We start from the raw sequence: 21,687 nt of genomic DNA, 5'->3' as shown, positions 1-21,687 counted from the left end.
TATTCTTAGCTTGAAAAAAAAAAATTCATCGTATCGAACCTTTGAACGAACGAAAATGTGACGATTCTTAGTTACAGAACGAGCCGAATGAATTTATGGAAGGAATCGTGAAAAATTTGACCGTAATTCGAACGGCACACTCGTCGGTTCGTATAATCCCTGCAAATTTGACCGGTATCCTAAAACCATTCTCGACCGACTATTTCTTGTATTGGGGCTCGATAACCACGCCTATAAATATACACAATATTCTTTGGATAATTTGCAGAGAGCCAATCGGACTAACGACCAAACAAGTAAATCCATATATATTTATTTTCTTCCTCTTTTTTTAACGCTTTTTCCCCCCTCTTTTAATCGCGCTTTTTTAATTCGTGACAAGATTGCAGAGTTTCGCACTTTGCACGACGAAAAAGGCGTGCCTATTCTGTCGAACATTCGTCCTGTAAAACCGAGGCAAGAGAAGAGCGTTTTTCACGTGTCTCCATCTGGATCCCTCTACGCGTCACTTTTACCGCTTCCGCGAGTTGTGCCACTAACCTTTGCGACTCTCGACACCAAAGTTTCCGAAACTCCTGTATCCGAGACCGTGACCGAAACTAGCGTCGTCAGTATCGAAAATATCGACGAAAATAATATTCTCTAACGTTTTTTTCACCTTTATATTTATTATATATATACACATATATATATATATATTCTCGATTATTCGCGAGGAAAAATTCACCTTTGTAATTTCACCTTTTCACCGAAAACGCGTAAGATAAGGATAAACAAATGGGAGGAAAAGCAAAATAAATATTATTTTCTGCGCCTTCTGCGTCTTCTTTTCATCCTTTCTCTCTTGAGATCGCAGTCGGGATACAAGGATGCACAGTCGGCTCCACCTAGCCCGAGCACGGAAGCTTTTACAGAGTCCAACATTGCCGACCACCGAGATTTCTCCAACATCCTGCCGGTTACCCAACTCATTCCTAGACTGGAAAAGTTCGATTCCGTGTTTATCGAACATGTTCATAAAAAAAAATACGCTTAGACTTATTTATCCTCGAAACTTGAGCGAGAGAAAATATTGTTTTTTTTTTTTTTTTTACCTCCAAACGGGCAGCCAAATTTTACGAGGGTCCTTGGTTTCGGTCGAGTATCGGTTGCTCTCGCATAGAATTCTACGAATGCAATTTCCAAAATCTAGATCAGCTACGAGGGCAGCCTCGACGCTTCTGAGAACGGTGTGAGACAATTCATTTAATTCCTGTTGATCGTCGTAGGATAAGTGCAACAATCCACTCGGATTCCTTCTCAGACGTTTGGCGGTCGTCGTGGTCATGGTTGTGTTCACGTTCATCTACGCGAATTTGAAAGAAGAGAAAGATAAGAGGAGGAAGTCGAAGAGAGGAATTGGCAATGGCGATATAGATACAGCCCGTATATACCGTGGCGTTCATCAACAGATGTATAATGAATACCCCAAAGGATAAGAAGGCCAAGGCTGTGAGGGCGATTTCGAAAAAATCCTTTATCGACAGATCGCTCCCTTTCCCCTTGTAATTCTGTTTATGGTATTCTTCCTCGTGATCTTGGTAAACTGGAGCGTAATAATGTTCCTCGTGTATAGCGGGATAAGTTTCCGTGTGATGCAGGTAATGGCCGCCACCACCACCACCGTGACCGTATGCGGGATGACCGTAAAAGAAATGTCCCGTTGAGGATGAGAGCATGTGATCTGTGGAAAGAGACAAATATTTGATCTCAAGAAGATTTTTCTTTTTTTTTTTTTTCCAATTATCGATTCAGCATTTTGTTTTACCATGCTCCTCGTCGTGTCCATCGTAGAAACCAACTTTACCGGATGGTAAAGCAGCCGGCATCGCGTAACCTGTCACTTCCCCATCGAATTCCTCGAAGCTCTCGTCCTGATTACCATGCTTCTTCTTCGTTTTCCTTCGAGGAACGTAATGCCTGTACACGTCGTCCAAAGTCGTCCTTCTGTGCACGCAAATTTCGATTTGTATCCTTTAATTAATCGATTACGGATAATTCTTGAATTCGAAACTGACGATTACCTTTGCAACCAGTTTTTGTACTTGGAACTTCCCTCGTCCGCTAATAATTTATCGTGGACAGTGACGTTATCGATCGTGTCGTACAAATCATCTTTCCCCGCGTCCAATCGTCTCTTAACTCGAGGCGTCCTCATTAACTTGGCTATTTCCTCGGCCATGTAGCCGTGGCACAAATATTCGTTCATCCTTTTCCTGACGTAAAAAGGTGATGACGTAAAAATTTATGATAATTTGGATAATTTTTTTTCTTTTTCTTAATAATACGTACCTGTGATATTCCATCTCGGTTATGGCATCGTGGATGGATCCATCCACGATTTTATCCTCGTATTCACTTTTCGTCGCGTTCGCGCTAGTTTCTTGATCCGCGAACAAGAATGAACCGGGCAAGAGATCGACGGAAAGAATATCGTTCTCGTCGATGCAAAATTCGTTTCCATCGTCGAAACATTGTTGCGCAGAATTAATGCGAATTATAATATTCGGCAAGAAACAAACAACGAGAAACCGGACGAATCGAGTTTCCTCGAACGAGGGAATCATTTCTACAGTTGGACGTAATCTGACGAGCCGACGCTGAGAAGGCTGGCAAAACGGAAACACGCTGCTTGGAACAATCTGTTCAACTGGTAGAAATAATTGCTTTAACCGTGCGTGTGTTTAAATGCCGTTGACAAACTTCTTCTTCTTTCGAGTAACAGTTACGCGTATAATTACACTGGTAAGTGAACGAGTGAGTTTACAGTGATTTAATCCGGATCTTGTTACATTTTAAATTTTTTATCTTCGATCGAGAGTGTAAAAAATTTTTTTTTTGGAAAATCTATTATTGTTTCAATTTTTTAATTTAATCAATTTGGAACCAAATCTAATCATTTAAATCTAATCATTTAGCTTTCGAATTAATAAAATAATTATAATTTATCTTTCATAGAGCGTCGGATTACGTTAAAATTTGATCAGAATTCCAATTTTTAACATATATTCTATAACACAGAAGTGAAAATTGATCTCTCCTTTTAGATAATAATTTTTATCTGAACAATTAAAGTCTCGGACCACGTTAAAATTTAACAAGGATCATTTAGCTTTCGAATTGATTCAGAAATGAATGGAAATTTATAGATTTTTCGTTAACCACTTAATCCAACAATTTTTATCCAAGATCAACCAGGTCTCGGACCACGTTAAAATCTAACGAGCTTTCCAATTAACGGAGAATGGAAATATTGATTCTAAATCGTAAGAACGTGGTTAACATCTCCCTCCCCTATTTAACCCAGGTGTTGGAAGATAAAGGATAATGGCGTGAACTTTCTTCGAAAACTGGACGATTAATTTTCAATGTATAACCTCGATGTATAACTGGTGCTACGGGCAACCAGATATAGCCCACTCTCGCGAGATATTAGACAGGTGAGCGAGTTCCCAAGGGAACAAAGCCCCCATTACCTCATCTCTCCGGCCCGTCCGACCCACCCCTCCCCCTCCCCCCCGTCGCAAACCCACCCCGCTTCTAAAACATTCATAAGTGCGTGGTGTGTAAGTGGTTTTTAATAAACCATATATTTAATCATAGGTGTCCTATTACGCGCGAATCGGGCTGGTGGGTGGTAACTATATACTACCTTTTTGGATTAACCATGTGTCCAAACAAATCCATTTTGTTTGCATGAGGGATATTTACCCTAGTCGAACCAAATTTCTTGTAAATTTTCTAAATCAAGTTTTTTTTCCAAGGATCTCCCTTAAGAATTTTTTAAATCAAGTTTTTTTCTCCTTTTTTTAAGAATCTCCCTTAAGAATTTTTTAAATTAATTTTTTCTCCTTTCTTTAAGGATCTCGCTTAAAAATTTTTTAAATTAATTTTTTCTCCTTTTTTTAAGGATCTCCCTTAAAAATTTTCTAAATCAATTTTTTCTCCTTTTTTTCAAGGATCTCCCTTAAGAATTTTTTAAATTAATTTTTTCTCCTTTTTTTAAAGATCTTCCTTAAAAATTTTCTAAATCAAGTTTTTCTCCTTTTTTCAAGGATTTCCCTTAAAAATTTTCTAAATCAAGTTTTTTCTTCTTTTTTTAAGGATCTCAAGAATTCTTCTTCTTAAAAATTTTCTAAATCAAGTTTTTTCTCCTTTTTTCAAGGATCTCGCTTAAAAATTTTCTAAATCAATTTTTTTTCCTTTTTTTAAGGATCTCCCTTAAGAAATTTCTAAATCAATTTTTTCTCCTTTTTTTAAAGATCTCCCTTAAAAATGTTCTAAATCAAGTTTTTTCTTCTTTTTTTAAGGATCTCCCTTAAAAATTTTCTAAATCAATTTTTTCTCCTTTTTTTAAGGATCTCCTTTAAAAATTTTCTAAATCAATTTTTTCTCCTTTTTTCAAGGATCTCCCTTAAAAATGTTCTAAATCAATTTTTTCTCCTTTTTTTAAGGATCTCCCTTAAGAATTTTTTAAATTAATTTTTTCTCCTTTTTTTAAGGATCTCCCTTAAAAATTTTCTAAATCAAGTTTTTTCTCCTTTTTTCAAGGATCTCGCTTAAAAATTTTCTAAATCAATTTTTTTTCCTTTTTTCAAGGATCTCCCTTAAGAATTTTCTAAATCAATTTTTTCTCCTTTTTTTAAGAATCTCCCTTAAGAATTTTCTAAATCAAGTTTTTTCTTCTTTTTTTAAGGATCTCCCTTAAGAATTTTCTAAATCAATTTTTTCTCCTTTTTTCAAGGATTTCCCTTAAGAATTTTCTAAATCAAGTTTTTTCTCCTTTTTTTAAGGATCTCGCTTAAGAAAGACACGTCTTATGTTACGAATCCACGTTTTCGCCTTACGATTCTGATTTTCCTTTAAAAATTACTGATCATTGAATCGAAACTCGTTTCATCTTTATATATTTCGCTGTTACTGCGACTTTTATTTTTCATCTCATTGACCAGCATCTTCGTGTCACGTCGGACGGATAGAAGGAAAGAGAGTTTGGAGGGAAAAATATATTATTGCCAGTTTATTTATTTTTAAATGGGAAGGAAGGAAGGAAGGAAGGAAGAAAAATTGAGGAACGAAACAAACGCAACGGTTGAAAGCGGTTATTGGGGAGTGTGGCATCGATAAACCTTATACGTGAGCGCGCGCGTGCGTGTGTGTATGTGTGTGTGTGAAAACGTTCCACGGCAATTTGTGGCCGCGTTAGTACCTACCACCCTCCTTTTCTCAGGTGTTTGATTGATCGTTTCAATTACGCGGGCGCAGCGTGCATCAAACGAAAAAGTAAAGTCCGTATCGCCCGTGGGATGATGGTCCATTTCGGGTGTTTCGTCCAGTTTTTCTCACCGGTTTGATACAACGTACAAACTTCCTTTCGTGAAATCTTTCGCCGATTACAACATTTTTCCGATTCGACCGTTCCTCTTCTCAATACCTCTTGTCACCTCGTCATCTTGCATAATTCTTCTTCTCTCTCTCTCTTTCTGTAAAATAATTTGTAACTTGAATAACAAAGGAAGAAGAGGATAGAAGAAGAGGAAGAAGAGAACTGAAATTTTGAAAATATGTTTATAAGAATTATTAATTGTTGGTTTCTCGTGAAATAAATAATTCTTCTTTTCTCTCTATCTTTCTATAAAATAATTTGTGACTTGAATAACAAAGGAAGAAGAGGAAGAAAAGAATTGAAATTTGAAAATATGTATATAAGAATTATTAATCGTTGATTTCTCGTGAAATAAATAATTCTTCTTCTCTTTGTAAAATAATTTGTAACTTGAATAACAAAGGAAGAAGAGGATGGAAGAGAAAAATTGAAAATATATATATATAAGAATTATTAATCGTTGATTTCTCGTGAGATAAATAATTCTTCTTCTCTCTCTCTCTCTCTTTCTGTAAAATAATTTGTAACTTGAATAATAAAAGAAGAAGAGAATGGAAGAAAAAAATTGAAATTTTGAAAATATGTATATAAGAATTATTAATTGTTAGTTTCTCGTGAAATAAATAATTCTTTTTCTTTTTCTCTCTCTGTAACATAATTTGTAACTTGAATAACAAAGGAAAAAGAGGAGAGAAAAATTGAAATTTTGAAAATATGTATATAAGAATTATTAATCGTTGATTTTTCATGAAATAAATAATTCTTCTTCTCTCTCTCTCTCTGTAACATAATTTGTGACTTGAATAACAAAGGAAGAAGAGGATGGAAGAAGAGGAAGAAGAGAACTGAAATTTTGAAAATATGTATATAAGAATTATTAATTGTTGGTTTCTCGTGAAATAAATAATTCTTTTTCTCTTTCTCTCTCTGTAACATAATTTGTAACTTGAATAATAAAGGAAGAAGAGGAAGAAGAGAATTGAAATTTCGAAAATATGTATATAAGAATTATTAATCGTTGATTTCTCGTGAAATAAATAATTCTTCTCTCTCTCTCTCTCTCTCTCTCTCTCTCTCTCTCTCTCTCTTTCTCTGTAATATCTTGAATAACAAAGGAAGAAGAGGATGGAAGAAGAGGAAGAAGAGAATTGAAATTTTGAAAATATGTATATAAGAATTATTAATCGTTGGTTTCTCGTGAAATAAATAATTCTTCTTCTCTCTCTCTTTTTGTAAAATAATTTGTAACTTGAATAACAAAGGAAGAAGAGGATGGAAGAAGAGGAAGAAGAGAACTGAAATTTTGAAAATATGTATATAAGAATTATTAATTGTTGGTTTCTCGTGAAATAAATAATTCTTCTTCTCTCTCTCTTTTTGTAAAATAATTTGTAACTGAATAACAAAGGAAAAAGAGGATGGAAGAAGAGGAAGAAGAGAATTGAAATTTTGAAAATATGTATATAAGAATTATTAATCGTTGATTTCTCGTGAAATAAATAATTTTTCTTCTCTCTCTCTCTCTCTTTCTATAGAATAATTTGTGACTTAAATAACAAAGAAAAAAAAGGATGAAAGAAGAGGAAGAAGAGAATTGAAATTTTGAAAATATATATATATAAGAATTATTAATGGATTTTGATTTCTCGTGAAATAAATAATTCGTCTTTTCTCTCTCTCTGTAAAATAATTTGTGACTTGAATAAGAAAGAAAGAAGAGGATGGGGAAAGAAAAATTGAAATTTCGAAATCGATATGTATATAAGAATTATTAATTAATTTTCGTGAAATAAATAATTCTTCTTCTCTCTCTCTCTCTTTCTATAAAATAATTTGTAATTTGAATAACAAAGGAAGAAGAGGAAGAAGAGAATTGAAATTTTGAAATCAATATGTATATAAGAATTATTAATTGTTGATTTCTCGTGAAATAATTATATATATAAGAGGAAAGATAATAAGAAACGAAATAAGATGGGGAAAAGTTATGTATTTTTATATTAACGAGATTCGAATCCATAAAAAGAGTGAAAGATTGTGATTTTTATTTTTAAACTGTGAATTTGAAAGAGGTTTTAAGGGTCCGTAATGGTTTCCTGGAACGAGATGTAGATGTACTAACTTTGCCCGTGAAATTCCATGTGCGCCGCGACCATGTCGTTACTTCCTCCTTTCACACCTAACGAAAAGACGATGCACGGGATTTCGTTTCATGTAACCGGTACTCAATATTTGTTCACGTCACTTGCACGCTTAAATTGCTCAAGTATGCTCGTAAAACACGGGTAAAAGGTACGAAATCTCCTTTTTTTCTTCCCCCCCTTCTTTTTTTCTTCGTATTTTTCTTTTTCTTTTTCTTTCGAATGAAAGTTTAACTGTGTCTTTTATCGGCCAATTAAAATTAATACAGACTTTACGAAATTTTTTTAAAACCTCTTTAGTTTTATTATTTTCAGAGACTTTCGTTTTGTTGAGTCATCTCTTTTATCGGTATAATTTCTTTTATTTTTACTTTTTTTAAAAATTTTTGTTTGTTTTTAGCTGTAGACTGATTTTTATTTCTATTGTTTGGAAGATTGATATATTAAAAGTATCCCTTTTAAGGGAAATAAAGAGAAAAATTGATTTTAAAATATATATTTAAAATTTCTTTACTTTTTTTTAAAAACTTTAATTTACGTTTGTTATGAATTTAGATTGATTTTTATTCCTTTCAAGCTATATTCATAATATAAAGAGATAAGAGGAAGAAGAGATAAGAGATAAAGAAGAAAGAAATTGATTTTAAAATTTTAAATTTCTTTACTTTTTTTTAAAAACTTTCATTTACGTTTGTTATGAATTTAGATTGATTTTTATTCTTGTTATTTGAACGATTATTTTTACTAATAATATTATAAGAATATCCTTTTTAAGCGATATTGTTAATATAAAGAGAGGAAAGAGAGATAAGAAATAAAGAGGAAAGAAATTATTTGAAAGATTATTTTTACTATAATATTATAAGAATATCCCTTTTAAGCGATATTCTTAATATAAAGAGATAAAGAGGAAAGAAATTGATTTTAAAATTTGTATTTAAAATTTCTTTACTTTTTTTAAAAACTTTTTACATTTGTTGTAGATTTAGATTGATTTTTATTCCTTTTAAGCTATATTCTTAATAAAGAGATAAGAGGAAAGAGAGATAAGAAATAAAAAGGAAAGAAATCAATTTTAAAATTTGTATTTCAAATTTCTTTATTTCTTTTTACTTTTTTTATTCCTGTTTTTTGAAAGATTATTTTTACTATATCATATAATATCACTTTTAAGCGACATAAAGAAATTGATTTTAAAATTTTTTAAAAATCTTCCATTTATCACGTTTTAGACTAATTTTTATTCCCGTTATGCGAAAGATCGTTCCTACAATGTCAGCGTGTAAATGTCTTGAAAAGAACATCCCTTTTTACCACCTTTTCTACGCGCGATATAACGATAGAACGAATTGATGATGCGAATCCGTGGTAAAAAGTGGTCAGAATCGTGAATGGACCTTTAACTCGGTAGAACTCGATAGATTTACGATGTACACAGGGATGAACATTGAGATTGGACGAGGCTGTGAAACTAATGGTTCCGCTCACTCTGGAAATGCTACGCGTTTCAAGTTTGTAAACAGAAGCGGCTCGATCGAAAATGTATCGCTAAAAAAATGGAGATCCGCGAATCTCAAATTTCGCCGAAGCGAGATACTCGAGCGAAATCGCAAGAAATAACGCGATAGAATCTTAAGATAATCATTAACTTATCGACATACGATCAAAGGAATCAATATTCTATCTCACTTTGCCTAAGAATTAAAAAAAGAAAAAATTCCTTTAAGATATGATATAATCCTCCTATAAAAGTCTCGATCGGTAACAACGAAAGAAATTTTATCCTGAAAGATAAGAATAAAAAATGTCTTCACTGCTATCCGACCGAATATCGAGATCTCTCGACTCAATTTAATCTCTTAATTTTAAATTTCAAATTGAAGGCTCGATTGAGAACCTCTGCGCAAGGAGTTTAGTAAACGCGTGAAGAAGCGTTTTGCGGTACTTTTTCACGAACGTTCTCCGTACGGCAGAGGCGTTTATCCATTGCCAGAGTGTGTATAGAGAGGGAACCATTAGTTTGCTGACACAAACCTCTGAAATAGGGGGGTCGAAGAAGGCGGACGCTACGGGCGGGCATGCGCCTCCAATCGGCCAATCCGAGCCCCTCCTTCCGACGAGCTCTTTTCCCATAGATAAATTCTCGCTACTGCGCATATCGCCCTGTAAAAACCCGGCCAAACGTTATCCCGCGCGTATCCGTCGATAAATATTACCGACAACGACAATTAATACAAAATCCGAACGACTTTATCGAACGTGTCTTAATTAATTAACAAATCGATAATTTCGAAGTTATTCAAAATTTAATTTACGTCAATAATTATACAATTTAACAAGATATAAATAAGAAAATAATCTTTCCTTTCCTTTCCTTTCCTTTTGTTTCGCAAAAATGAATAAGATATATTTCGCGGATTTTGTAGACAACGTAACGTGTATCGATTTATTATAACCACTCGGTTAAGCAAAGGAACGTTAAAACCGGTGTGAATAAGCTTTTGACCCCTACTCCGATCGGGTGTAAGCAGCGAGTGGGGACGGGGATGACCTTCCCTCGCCTCCGTCCCGGGTGGGGAGTCTGGGAGGTTCTTGTGGACCACGGACACGTGCCACCTGTCATACATTTCGAGGCGGTTGCTTCCGGAAGGTAGAGCGGAGATTAGTCGCGCAGATTAGACGTTACATTTCTGTGTATATTTTGGGAGCCGTGACGCTCGAGTGAACGACGTACACATATATAATACACACATATACATATATATACACGTTCAAAGATAGAAGAAATGTGCGATACGGAGAGAAGGCGTCGTATCCCTTGAAACGTCGAATCTATCGAGATGATTCTTTCGAATCTTCCCCGATATCACTGTTCGAGAATGTGCACGGAACGGAAATATTTTCGTGGGACGAGGAAGGAGGAAGGAAGGCTGGCGTGAAGAGGAGATAAATAAACACTGTTTCGTCGGATCCCGGGGGCATGGAGGCATTTCATCGGGATCATCGCGGCAAGGTGAGGGCGCGGAGGGGGGAGGATGGAAACGTGGAGGGGGAGGGATTGGTCGAAAGGATCGGGGATGGCGCGCATCGGGGCTCGACGACGGTTTACGAGTCCGATTCGAGCGGTGAAAGTGTTTACGAGGGGGGGAGGGGGAAGGAGAGGAAGAATTCGAGCGTGGTGGCCGGGTCCACGACGGCTTTCACGATAGACAATATCCTTGGGAGGCGTGAGAAGAGGAAGAAGAGGAAGAAGGACGTGGTTGGGGTGCGCCTGGATACGAATTGCCCCGAGGGGGGCAGGGAAGAGGAGCAGGAAGAGGAGGAGCAGCAGGAGGAGGAGGAGGAGGAGGAGGAGAGAGTGGAAGGGAGTCAGTTTATCGGATCCAACGTCGTATCGGCCACCAATTCGGGTAAAATTTTTTTCACCTTTCCAATAACAATAAACCCCCTCCCATATTTTTACATATTTTTACTCCCCTTGGAAAGAGTTAACTGCCTCGTAATTAATTTTTCGATCGTAGAAATTGTAATTATATTTTTATTTATTGTAGAGGGGTGTTATCTGTTATTTAACCGTTTCAACAGGTTTATATCCAGCGGCAGGATTCTCCTACACGGATGTGACCACCCTCGGCTCCCCGGATCCCGGTTACTCGGCGACGTCCCTCGCTTCCGCGTCCATCTTGTACAACAGTTGGTTCGCGCAGTCGAAACCTGGCCAACTTTTCGGCCTGCAAGGTGAGATCTGCTGATAGAGATCCTTGATAAAACACAGATTTGGACAGATAAATCATCCCCTCCTTCTTCTCGATCCTTTTTTTTCCTTTCCATTCAGATCTGCTGATAGAGATCCTTGATAGATCCATGTTTGGACAGGTAAATCATCTTTCTCTTCGATCGAAGCCTGTTTTTTTTTCTTTTCCATTCAGATCTGCTGATAGAGATCCTTGATAGATCCATGTTTGGACAGGTAAATCATTCCTTCTTTCTCTTCGATCGAAGCCTGTTTTTTTTTTCCTTTCCATTCAGATCTACTGTTAGAGATCCACGACAAAATCATTAAATCATTCTCTCCTCCTCCTCGATCCTTTTTTTTCTTTTCCATTCAGATCTGCTAATAGAAATCCTTGATATGATGATTGTCCACGTTTGGAAAGGTAAATCATCCTTTCTTTCTCCGTTTTTTTTTCTTTTCCATTCAGAAAAGAGTTTTGGAGAGAAAGAAACTGTTTAATTACTCTCGTCCAGTAATACAATAACTTATCGGCCATGATTCCATTTTCGCGTACAATGGGAAAAGCGAAATCGGGGTGTGTTGTTTGGTATGTTCGAGGGAGGGAGGGGGAAGGAGAAGGAGGATAATCGGGGAGATTAGTCGAGGCGTCTATCGTAACAGCTATTCGACACGCGAGCGTCGCATTAACAGCTAGGAAAGGGAGAGGGGGAGGGTGTTGTATTGTATCCACGTTAATTCTGTTGCCGCGTCTGCAAGATATTTTTCGCGCCCCCCGCGAATCGAACTTTTCCTCTTGGCTTTAACCCCTGTCCCTTCGTCGTTCGTTGGTTACCTGGTGGATGATCAAGATGCATCCATCTTTCCTTCCGTTATCAGGAAATATGTTATTTTTCATTGATTCTGTTTATGGATCGTGAAATATATTATTTTTCATTGATTCTGTTTGTCGATCGTGAAAGAGATTATGCTTGTTTTCATTGGTTCTATTTATCGATCGTGAAATATATTATATTTGTTGCCGAAATTTTTTAGAAATTATTATGCTTCTTTTTCATTGTTTCTATTTATCGATCGTGAAATATATCATTTTTATTGCCGAAATTTTTTAGAAATTGTATGCCTGTTTTCATTGATTCTATTTATCGATCGTGAAATGTATTATATTTGTTGCGGAAATTTTTTAGAAATTGTTATGCCTGTTTTCATTGGTTCTATTTCTCGATCATGAAATATATCACTTTTGTTGCGGAAATTTTTTAGAAATTGTTATGCCTCTTTTCATTGATTCTATTTCTCGATCGTGAAAGAAATTATGCCTGTTTTCATTGGTTTTATTTCTCGATCGTGAAATATGTTATTTTTGTTGGGGAAATTTTTTAGAAATTGTTATGTCTCTTTTCATTGATTCTATTTCTCGATCGTGAAAGAAATTATGTCTGTTTTCATTGGTTCTATTTCTCGATCGTGAAATATATTATTTTTGTTGCAGAAATTTTTTAGAAATTGTTTAGAAATTGTGCCTGTTTTCATTGGTTTTATTTATCGATCGTGAAATATATCACTTTTGTTACGGAAATTAATATTTTTTTTAAAAATTGTTAAGCCTATTTTCCTTGTTTCTATTTCTCGATCGTGAAATATATTATTTTTGTTGTGGAAATTAACATTTTTTAAATATTGTTATATCGTGAGTACAAAATTCTATCATGCATGATCATTAGAAATTACGGAAATTAACATTTTTTAGAAATTTTTTAGAAATTGTTGTGTCGTGTTTCTCCTCTTTTCATTGCTTCCATTTCTCGATGAAATATATCACTTTTGTTGCGGAAATTAATATTTTTTTTTAAATTATTATGTTATCTCTTTTCTTTGTTTCAAATTTCTCGATCATGAAATATATTATTTTTGTTGTGGAAATTTTTTAAAAATTGTTGTATCGTTTTCCTTCTCTTTTCATTGTTTTTATTTCTCACTCGTGAAATATATCACTTTTGTTGCGGAAATTAATATTTTTTTTTAGAAATTATTATGCCTCTTTTCCTTTTTTCTATTTCTCGATCGTGAAATATATATTTTGTTGTTGAAATTAACATTTTTTAAACATTGTTATGCCGTGCGTACAAAATTCTCAAATTCGTGATCATTAGAAATTATGGAAATTAATATTTTTTTAGAAATTATTATGTCTCTTTTCATTACTTCCATTTCTCGATCGTGAGATATATCACTTTTGTTGTAGAAATTAACATTTTTAGAAATTAATTATTTTTCAAAAATTAACATTTTTCAGAAATTATGCCTCTTTTCATTGCTTCCATTTCTCGATCGTGAGATATATCACTTTTCTTATAGAAATTAACATTTTTAGAAATTAATTATTTTTCAGAAATTAACATTTTTCAGAAATTATGCCTCTTTTCATTGCTTCTATTTCTCGATCGTGAGATATATCACTTTTGTGAAGAAATTAATATTTTTAAAAATTAATTATTTTTCAGAAATTAACATTTTTCAAAAATTATATCTGTTTTCATTGTTTCTATTTTTCGATCGTGAAAGAAATTATGCCTCTTTTCATTGCTTCTATTTCTCGATCGTGAAAGAAATTATGCCTCTTTTCATTGCTTCTATTTCTCGATCGTGGAAATACATAACTTTTGTTGCGGAAATTAACAATTTTTCAAAAATTCATCGTGCACGATCATTATATACTCTTCTCTAATTGAAATACATCTTAATAAAACAAAAGCGAATAAAAAATAGTTCGACTTCCATCCTCCCTCTTCTCATAATCTCTCCATCACTATATTTCCTATACATTTTCTACGCTGAATGAATCGGCGAACGAAGAATAAATCATCATCAAATCCTCCCTCTTTTCCTTTCTTCTATATTAACTTTTATTAATTTCTTTTACAAATTAGAAACGAAATATTCCTTTCCAATCGAAATATACTTTATTCTCTCACGATTTCTTCCAAACCTTCTTTTTCCTTTCCTCCTTCTCACTCTCACATCCTCTACGATCCTTCCACGAGAACGAACGAAGAACAAAAATCGTCAGAATCTCTTCTTTCCCGTCCAGAATTTCTATTTCCACTTCTTTGCGACGTATATTCTCATCACAAAAATTAACATTTTTCTCTTTCTTTCTTTCTTTCTTCTTAGAAATCGAATCGTCAGAATTTTCCAATCGATTCAAATTGTACATTTTTTACATAAAGTAAAAATAATTAATCGTCGCGTGCTCCTGGAAGAATTCACCTCTCTCCCTTATTTCTCCCATCCTCTCGTTCCTCGAACGGATGTCGACTCGAGAAAATATAATACTCGAATCCGCCATCGTTGCTCCTCTTCTCTCGCTACCATCCGCCATGCTGTTAGAAGCCCATTTATCAGCGACGTTACTCTAACCACCTTCCGGAGAGGTGTTAAACGTCTCTGTACACACTCGTAAATCTTTATCCCGTCACTTTTCTTTCCTCCGTCGCTGCGCCGTTTCCAATCTTTTTCGTGCTTGATAATCATCGTTTCTTAGAAATATCGATCGATCCATCGATTCATCGATTCGTGATCGAATGCAGAGAGAGGGAGAGAGGGAGAGAGAGATTTGGAGGAAGATTTGGGAAAAGATTTCGGGTTCTGGAAGGAATTTAAAGAGTTTAATTCGGAGGGTACGAAAGTTATAAATAGAGATGTGCGTTAAATCGCGTTAATTGAAAGGAGAAACAGTTGGATATTCGTCCTCTTTGTTGTGACATTTAATTTGTTTTTTCTTTTTTTTTTTTTCCTTAACTTTTTCTCATCGAATTCGTAAAATTTCATTTTAATTCTGATTAATTCGAAGAAGAAGAAGAAGAAAGTTTCGTAAAAGTTTGTTTTTTTCTTACTTTTTTCTCATCGAATTCGTAAAATTTCATTTTAATTCGAAGAAGAAGAAGAAGAAGAAAGTTTCTCTATTTTTTCTAAAGATGGAAATTTTGAAACACAGGAAGAGATTTGTTTTTTCCTCTCCTTATCTTTTTTTCATAAAATTTCATAAAATTTCATTTTAATTCTGATTAATTCGAAAAAGAAGAAAAGGAAAGTTTTTCTATTTTTTCTAAAGATGGAAATTTTGAAACACAGGAGGAGGTTTTTTCTCTCCTTTTTCTCATCGAATTCGTAAAATTTCATTTTAATTCGAAGAAGAAGAAGAAAGTTTCTCTATTTTTCTTCATGAAAGATAGAAATTTTGAAACACAGGAGAAGATTTGTTTTTTCCTCTCCTTATCTTTTTATCATAAAATTTCATTTTAATTCTGATTAATTCGAAGAAGAAGAAGAAGAAAGATTCTCTATCTTTCTTCACGAAAGATGGAAATTTTGAAACACAGATTTGTTTTTTCCTCTCCTTTTTTTCATAAAATTTTATTTTAATTCGAAAAAGAAGAAGAAGAAAGTTTTTCTATTTTTTCTAAAAATGGAAATTTTGAAACACACAAGAAGGTTTCTTTTTTTTTGCTTTTCTTTTTCTCATCGAATTCATAAAATTTCATTTTAATTCTGATTAATTCCAAAAAGAAGAAGAAGAAGAAAGTTTCTCTATTTTTTGAAATACAAGAAGGATATTCGTATTCGAGAGACAAAAATTGTCGCAAGAAGCGATTTATATATATATATATATATACGAGAAAATAATTTTTAGGAGAAAATAATAGAAAATACGGTTTGTGTAAACGCGCGACATCTGTTTGTTGGTTCAGAGTGTAAGGGCCGAGCGGCTAACTGGACGTTAAACAAGGGAAAAAAGAGGAGGACGTTCATTTGAAAGGCCGAGTCATCGCGCATTTTCCAGAATTCGTTGAACGATTCGTTTCACAGGAAAATCATACCGTAAACATTATTGTTAACGGTAAGAATATCGTAAGATTCGTAAGATTCGTAAATTTGCGAAGCGAAAACTTCACGAAGCTATCTCGATTTCTATTTTTCCAACGAGAGAATGGAAAATCGCGTTATGACTCATTGTCTCGTTGCGTTTGATCGAATTTAAAAAGGAAAAATGGATGTAAAAAATTCCTTTTCGATGTTCTAAGTAGTTTTGTTTTATCTAGAATCGAGTTGTAAGAAAATCTTGGAAGCTTGATTTTGAAAATTTTCGCCTGTTTTTCGTCTATTTTTCCAACGAGAGAATGGAAAATCGCGTTATGACTCATTGCCTCATTGCATTTGATCGAATTTAAAAAGGAAAAACGGATGTAAAAAATTCCTTTTCGATGTTCTAAATTTTATGTAGAATCGAGTGTAGGAAAATCTTAGAAGCTTGATTAAAATTTTCGTCTGTTTTTCGTCTATTTTTCCAACGAGAGAATGGAAAATCGCGTTATGAGTCATTGCCTCATTGCATTTGATCGAATTTAAAAAGGAAAGACGCGGATGCAAAAAATTGCTTTTCGATGTTCTAAGTTTTATGTAGAATCGAGTGTAGGAAAATCTTGAAAGCTTGATTTTGAAAATTTTCGCCTGTATTCGGATATGCAAAATAATTTACTTTTATAGAATTGAATATATAGAAAATCTTCGAGGCTTAATTTTAAACTTACGAAGTTAAAATTTTCGTCTTCGTATTCAAATTAAGGATAAACGGAATAATTAATACTTTTATAGAATAAATAGAAAATCTTGGAAGCTTAATCTTAGTTAAAACTTTTATCTGTATTCAAAGGATATACGAAATGATTATTTTTTATAGAAACATTCTTCGAAGCTTAATTAAAACTTTCGAATATAGAAAATAATTCCTTTTCGACTTTTCTTCGACAGAATCGAATAAATAGAAAATCTTGGAAATTTAATCTTACCTAAAACTTTCGTCTATATCCAAATTAACAAAATAATTAACTTTTACAGAATCGAATATAGAGAAAAATCTTCGAAGCTTAATTAAAACTTTCGAATATAGAAAATAATTCCTTTCCGATCTTAACTTTTATCGAATCGAATAAATAGAAAATCTTCGAAGCTCAATCTTAATTAAAAGTCTACATGTTACGAATATAAAAAAATATAATAAATATAAAATCTTGCAACCTCAATTTTACCTAAAATTTTCGTCTATATTCAAATTAAAAATAAACGAAACAACTAACTTTTACAGAATCGAATATAGAAAAAAATCTTGATCAAAACTTTCGAATATAGAAAATAATTTCTTTTCTCGATTTTTACAAAATCGAAAATAAATATAAAATCTTGCAATCTATAATCTTACCTAAAACTTTCGTCTATATTCAAATTAAGAAACAAAATAATTTAACTTTTACAGAATGGAATATAGAAAAAAAAAATCTTCTTCGAAACTTGATCAAAATTCCTACATTCGATATCTCTTCAATCCTACGAATATAAAAACAAAAATCTCGAAAAAAAAAAAAAATCTTAAAAACTTTCTTTCTTAAAACCGCGTTGAAAATTATCCCCGCGTTCGATTGGAATCCGTCCTCCCCCTTTGTCCGTCCCCTTCGGGCCAGGCAGCCGCAGGTCATCATCTAAACGCGGTTAACAACGGTATAATGCCTCGTACATAACCCCTTGAACGGAAATGTGTGCAACTTGTTTGCAACCGGATGATAATCGCGTCCAAACGTTCCTCGGTATAAACTGTTTGCCCACCTATTTCCCACATTCGTCGCGCCCCGTGTTTGCACCAACGTGTCACACGTCCCCCAAACGATCCCGCATGTTTCAGACACGCTTGGCCGCGAATCTTGGCCGCGGCCCAATCGCCGTCCCGAGCCGAGCCGAAGTGGTAATTGAGTACCGGACCGAGCGAACGATACACGATTAAGAGCCAATCATTGTTGTGTTAAATTTTTTTATTATCACGCCTGTAAATCATCCGCCTGTCATCCATCTCCGCTTCTCTCTCCAATTTCTGAAATTCTTCCCTGAAATTTTTGAAAAAGGGAAATTTTTGAAAAAGGGAAATTTTTGAAAAAGAGAAATTTTTGAAAAAGGGAAATTTTTGAAAAAGGGAAATTTTTGAAAAAGGGAAATTTCTGAAAAAGGGAAATTTTTGAAAAAGGGAAATTTTTGAAAAAGAGAAATTTTTGAAAAAGGGAAATTTCTGAAAAAGGGAAATTTTTGAAAAAGAGAAATTTCTGGAAAAGAGAAATTTTTGAAAAAGAGAAATCTTTGAAAAAGAGAAATTTTTGAAAAAGGGAAATTTCTGAAAAAGGGAAATTTTTGAAAAAGGGAAATTTTTGAAGAAGGGAAATTTTTGAAGAAGGGAAATTTTTGAAGAAGAGAAATTTTTGAAAAAGAGAAATTTCTGGAAAAGAGAAATTTTTGAAAAAGAGAAATCTTTGAAAAAGAGAAATTTTTGAAAAAGGGAAATTTCTGAAAAAGGGAAATTTTTGAAGGGAAATTTTTGAAAAAGGGAAATTTTTGAAGAAGGAAAATTTTTGAAGAAGGGAAATTTTTGAAGAAGGGAAATTTTTAAAGAAGGGAAATTTTTGAAGAAGAGAAATTTTTGAAAAAGAGAAATTTTTGAAAAAGGGAAATTTTTGAAAAAGAGAAATTTTTGAAAAAGAGAAATTTTTGAAAAAGGGAAATTTTTGAAGAAGAGAAATTTTTGAAGAAGAGAAATTTTTGAAAAAGGGAAATTTTTGAAGGAGAAATTTTTGAAAAAGAGAAATTTTTGAAAAAGGGAAATTTTTGAAAAAGTGAAATTTCAGGGAAGAATTTCAGGGAAGGATTGGAGAGAGAATAAAGTGATAATAAAAATTTCCTTTTTCTTTTTCTCTCCTTTTTTTTGTTACATTTTAACATTCGAGATATTTAATTTTGGATGAGCAGCGCCTAAGCCGAGCGGGAGACGGTCCAGGAAGCCGGGCATCGACAGGAAACCGCGGCAAGCGTACAGCGCGAAACAATTGGAGAGGCTCGAGGCCGAATTCAAGGTGGGTTTCGAGTCACGTTAGTTGGTGGAAATAAAATTTATCTTATATTTGGCTGTGGGCCAAAGTTCCAGCGCGAGAGAGAAAAGATTTAAATATATACATATATGTGTGTGTGTGCCGCGTTAAACTCGCGTGTATTTAGCAGAAGAGAATTTTTGCAAAAGGAGGAGAAGAAGAAGAAGAAGAAGGAAAAAAAAAAAATGTTTAACGGATAATTGAAAAGATCAAGAAACGCAGCCTATGAATAATTTGTATCTAATTGACATAAAATATTTACTGGTCTATTCCGCGAAAACAATTATGAACAATCTTTACGATTATTTGCGGTTGAACCGAAGAAAAGTATGCGCGGTGCAAACTATTAAATCAATTGACTTATACTTTTACACACACACGGCAAGAGCACACATCCCGAACGCTAAATATTTTCTGTTTTACTGTTTACGAAATTCATGCAAGTTTCATGCAAGTGTTACTCTTTTAACGACCACGATCCTTTGCTCAAATATCGATTTTTTCTTTTTTTTTTTTTTTTTTTTTCTCGTGCCGTTTATCTTGACACGACTCCGTTACGTTGCCGTTCGAATCACTTGCGCACACTCCTCGGGAAAAAGAGGAACGAGAAACATAAAGAGAGAGAGAGATTAAAATTATATTTCGATAAGAATTGAAATTGGTATTTCCTTCCGACAGATCGACAAGTATTTGAGCGTGAGCAAACGGATGGAGCTGTCCAAGTCGCTAAACTTGACCGAGGTACAGATAAAAACGTGGTTTCAAAATCGTCGCACCAAATGGAAGAAGCAGCTTACCTCGAGGTTAAAAATCGCCCAGAGGCAAGGACTTTTCCCGCCGACCTACTTTCCACCTGCACAGTATCCCCTGTTACCCTATTACACAGCGCCACTCGTCTTTGGAACACCAACGTCGGACGATATGAACGCGATGACGATGACGATACCGCCGCGACCGGTATCGTCGTCCGATACTTTATAAAAGGATATATATATATGTACGATCACTCGCGTCGTCGCAGAGTGACGTTCAATAGGACTCTCCTATATTTCCTGCATGATCTCGCGAAAGAGCGGTGAGTGAGAGGAATTATATTACACTCGATGAGAAAAACAAAAGTTGGTAAGGTTAAAAGTAATAATTTCGTTTTTTGATACCATACTTTCATAAATTTATTCTGAGTGCGTTTATTGGATCGTATTCATTATTGGATATTTGATCGAATTGATTCACGAATTAATTAATAACTTTCGACACGCACAATACGATACTTTGCTTTAAAGCGTCTCCCGTGCTGTTTATATATCGCAAATAACATTAGCTTGCTTTACGTAGAGCGTAGAATCGCGCGCATTGTAGAGCGGAGAATATCTATATTTTCTTTACGTGTTGAAGATTAAGACGATAAAAGTGCGTTTCCATCGACACATCCCTCGTTTGTAATGCGGGACAAGGAGAGGAAATGGTAGGAGAAGGACAGAGATAAGGTAAAAATACCGAAATCAGCGCCATCTTCAGAGTGCCGTAAATGAAACTCAATATGTAAGGACAGAAAATAGTTGGAGAAGGATAGGAAATAAGATAGAATCGACCGCCAGCGCCATCTCTCGGTGCCGTAGATATCTCCTCAAAAATCGTGCTTCTGAAAATTCTTCCGAGGTGGCGCTGAATCTAAATTCTCGCCTACCTTATCCAACTTTTAAAAAGATCTTCGGCAATCGAGAGATGGCGCCAATAATCAATTTTATTCCATCTTTACCTAGTGTTTTTTTGTATCCTAGTATATCGAGTTTTATTCGTGAGAGTCTAGAGATGGCGTTCAATTCGCTATTTTTACTCTATTTTCGTTCTTGTCGAATTATTTCCTCTTCTATAGTTACTCTCGTGATATTACATCGAATATGGAATATCGAATACGTTTTCTTTTTAAACGATACATCTAATATGTCTTAATCTTTGATATAAAAAAATATGGATGTTACTTTCTCGACTTTACAATGTAACTTTAAGACGACGATCTCGCAAAACATAATATTCTGATATACGTGTGAAATAACAGTGAGCCTATCTTACTTTACGTTATCATATTTTATCTTACGCTATCGTTATTTTATGCAACGAAAAAAAACGTATTATATATACAACGTATTTCTTTACTGATAATTTTCGCTAATTAGATATTCGATTGTAAAATATAAATTTATGTTGTCAAAAATGCATAAGATAAAAAAATTTTGTGTACATAAGTTACGACTACGTAATAAATAGAAATTTTAAAAATTCTTTGCTCTTCCTTAATCTTTACAATGTATCTGTTTCATATTAAAGGATAAGAGTTTAGAAAAGAATAGAAAAATATCGAGTATTATAAAAATAATGTTTGATTTATTTATTTATTTGTATAAAATAATGAGCGAAAAATTA

At 34.0% G+C, this 21,687-nt stretch overlaps 2 protein-coding genes across 2 annotated transcripts; one reads left to right on the top strand and one right to left on the bottom strand.

Annotated features, from left to right (window-relative positions):
- Positions 1 to 663: 663 nt before the first annotated feature.
- LOC102653663 lies at positions 664 to 20,152 on the bottom strand. The gene is made up of 8 exons (XM_026445510.1): positions 20,061 to 20,152; positions 5,253 to 5,522; positions 2,332 to 2,689; positions 2,064 to 2,255; positions 1,808 to 1,986; positions 1,434 to 1,723; positions 1,095 to 1,345; positions 664 to 979 (listed from the first exon to the last, which is right to left on the bottom strand). The coding sequence occupies exons 3-8, from the start codon at positions 2,604 to 2,606 to the stop codon at positions 802 to 804; spliced, it is 1,365 nt and encodes a 454-aa protein (XP_026301295.1). The 5' UTR covers positions 2,607 to 2,689; positions 5,253 to 5,522; positions 20,061 to 20,152; the 3' UTR covers positions 664 to 801.
- Positions 10,197 to 21,648, top strand: LOC726825 (homeobox protein HMX2). Its single transcript, XM_016916875.2, has 4 exons — positions 10,197 to 10,976; positions 11,152 to 11,304; positions 19,145 to 19,248; positions 19,942 to 21,648. Exons 1-4 carry the CDS (start codon positions 10,547 to 10,549, stop codon positions 20,242 to 20,244), a joined length of 990 nt encoding a protein of 329 aa, XP_016772364.1. The 5' UTR covers positions 10,197 to 10,546; the 3' UTR covers positions 20,245 to 21,648.
- Positions 21,649 to 21,687: the final 39 nt, after the last annotated feature.

The sequence above is a fragment of the Apis mellifera genome, linkage group LG15 (assembly GCF_003254395.2).
Source record: "Apis mellifera strain DH4 linkage group LG15, Amel_HAv3.1, whole genome shotgun sequence".
In the NCBI taxonomy this organism is placed as follows: domain Eukaryota; kingdom Metazoa; phylum Arthropoda; class Insecta; order Hymenoptera; family Apidae; genus Apis; species Apis mellifera.
Note: the sequence above shows the minus strand (reverse complement) of the source record. Positions and strands in the feature narration are given on the sequence as shown.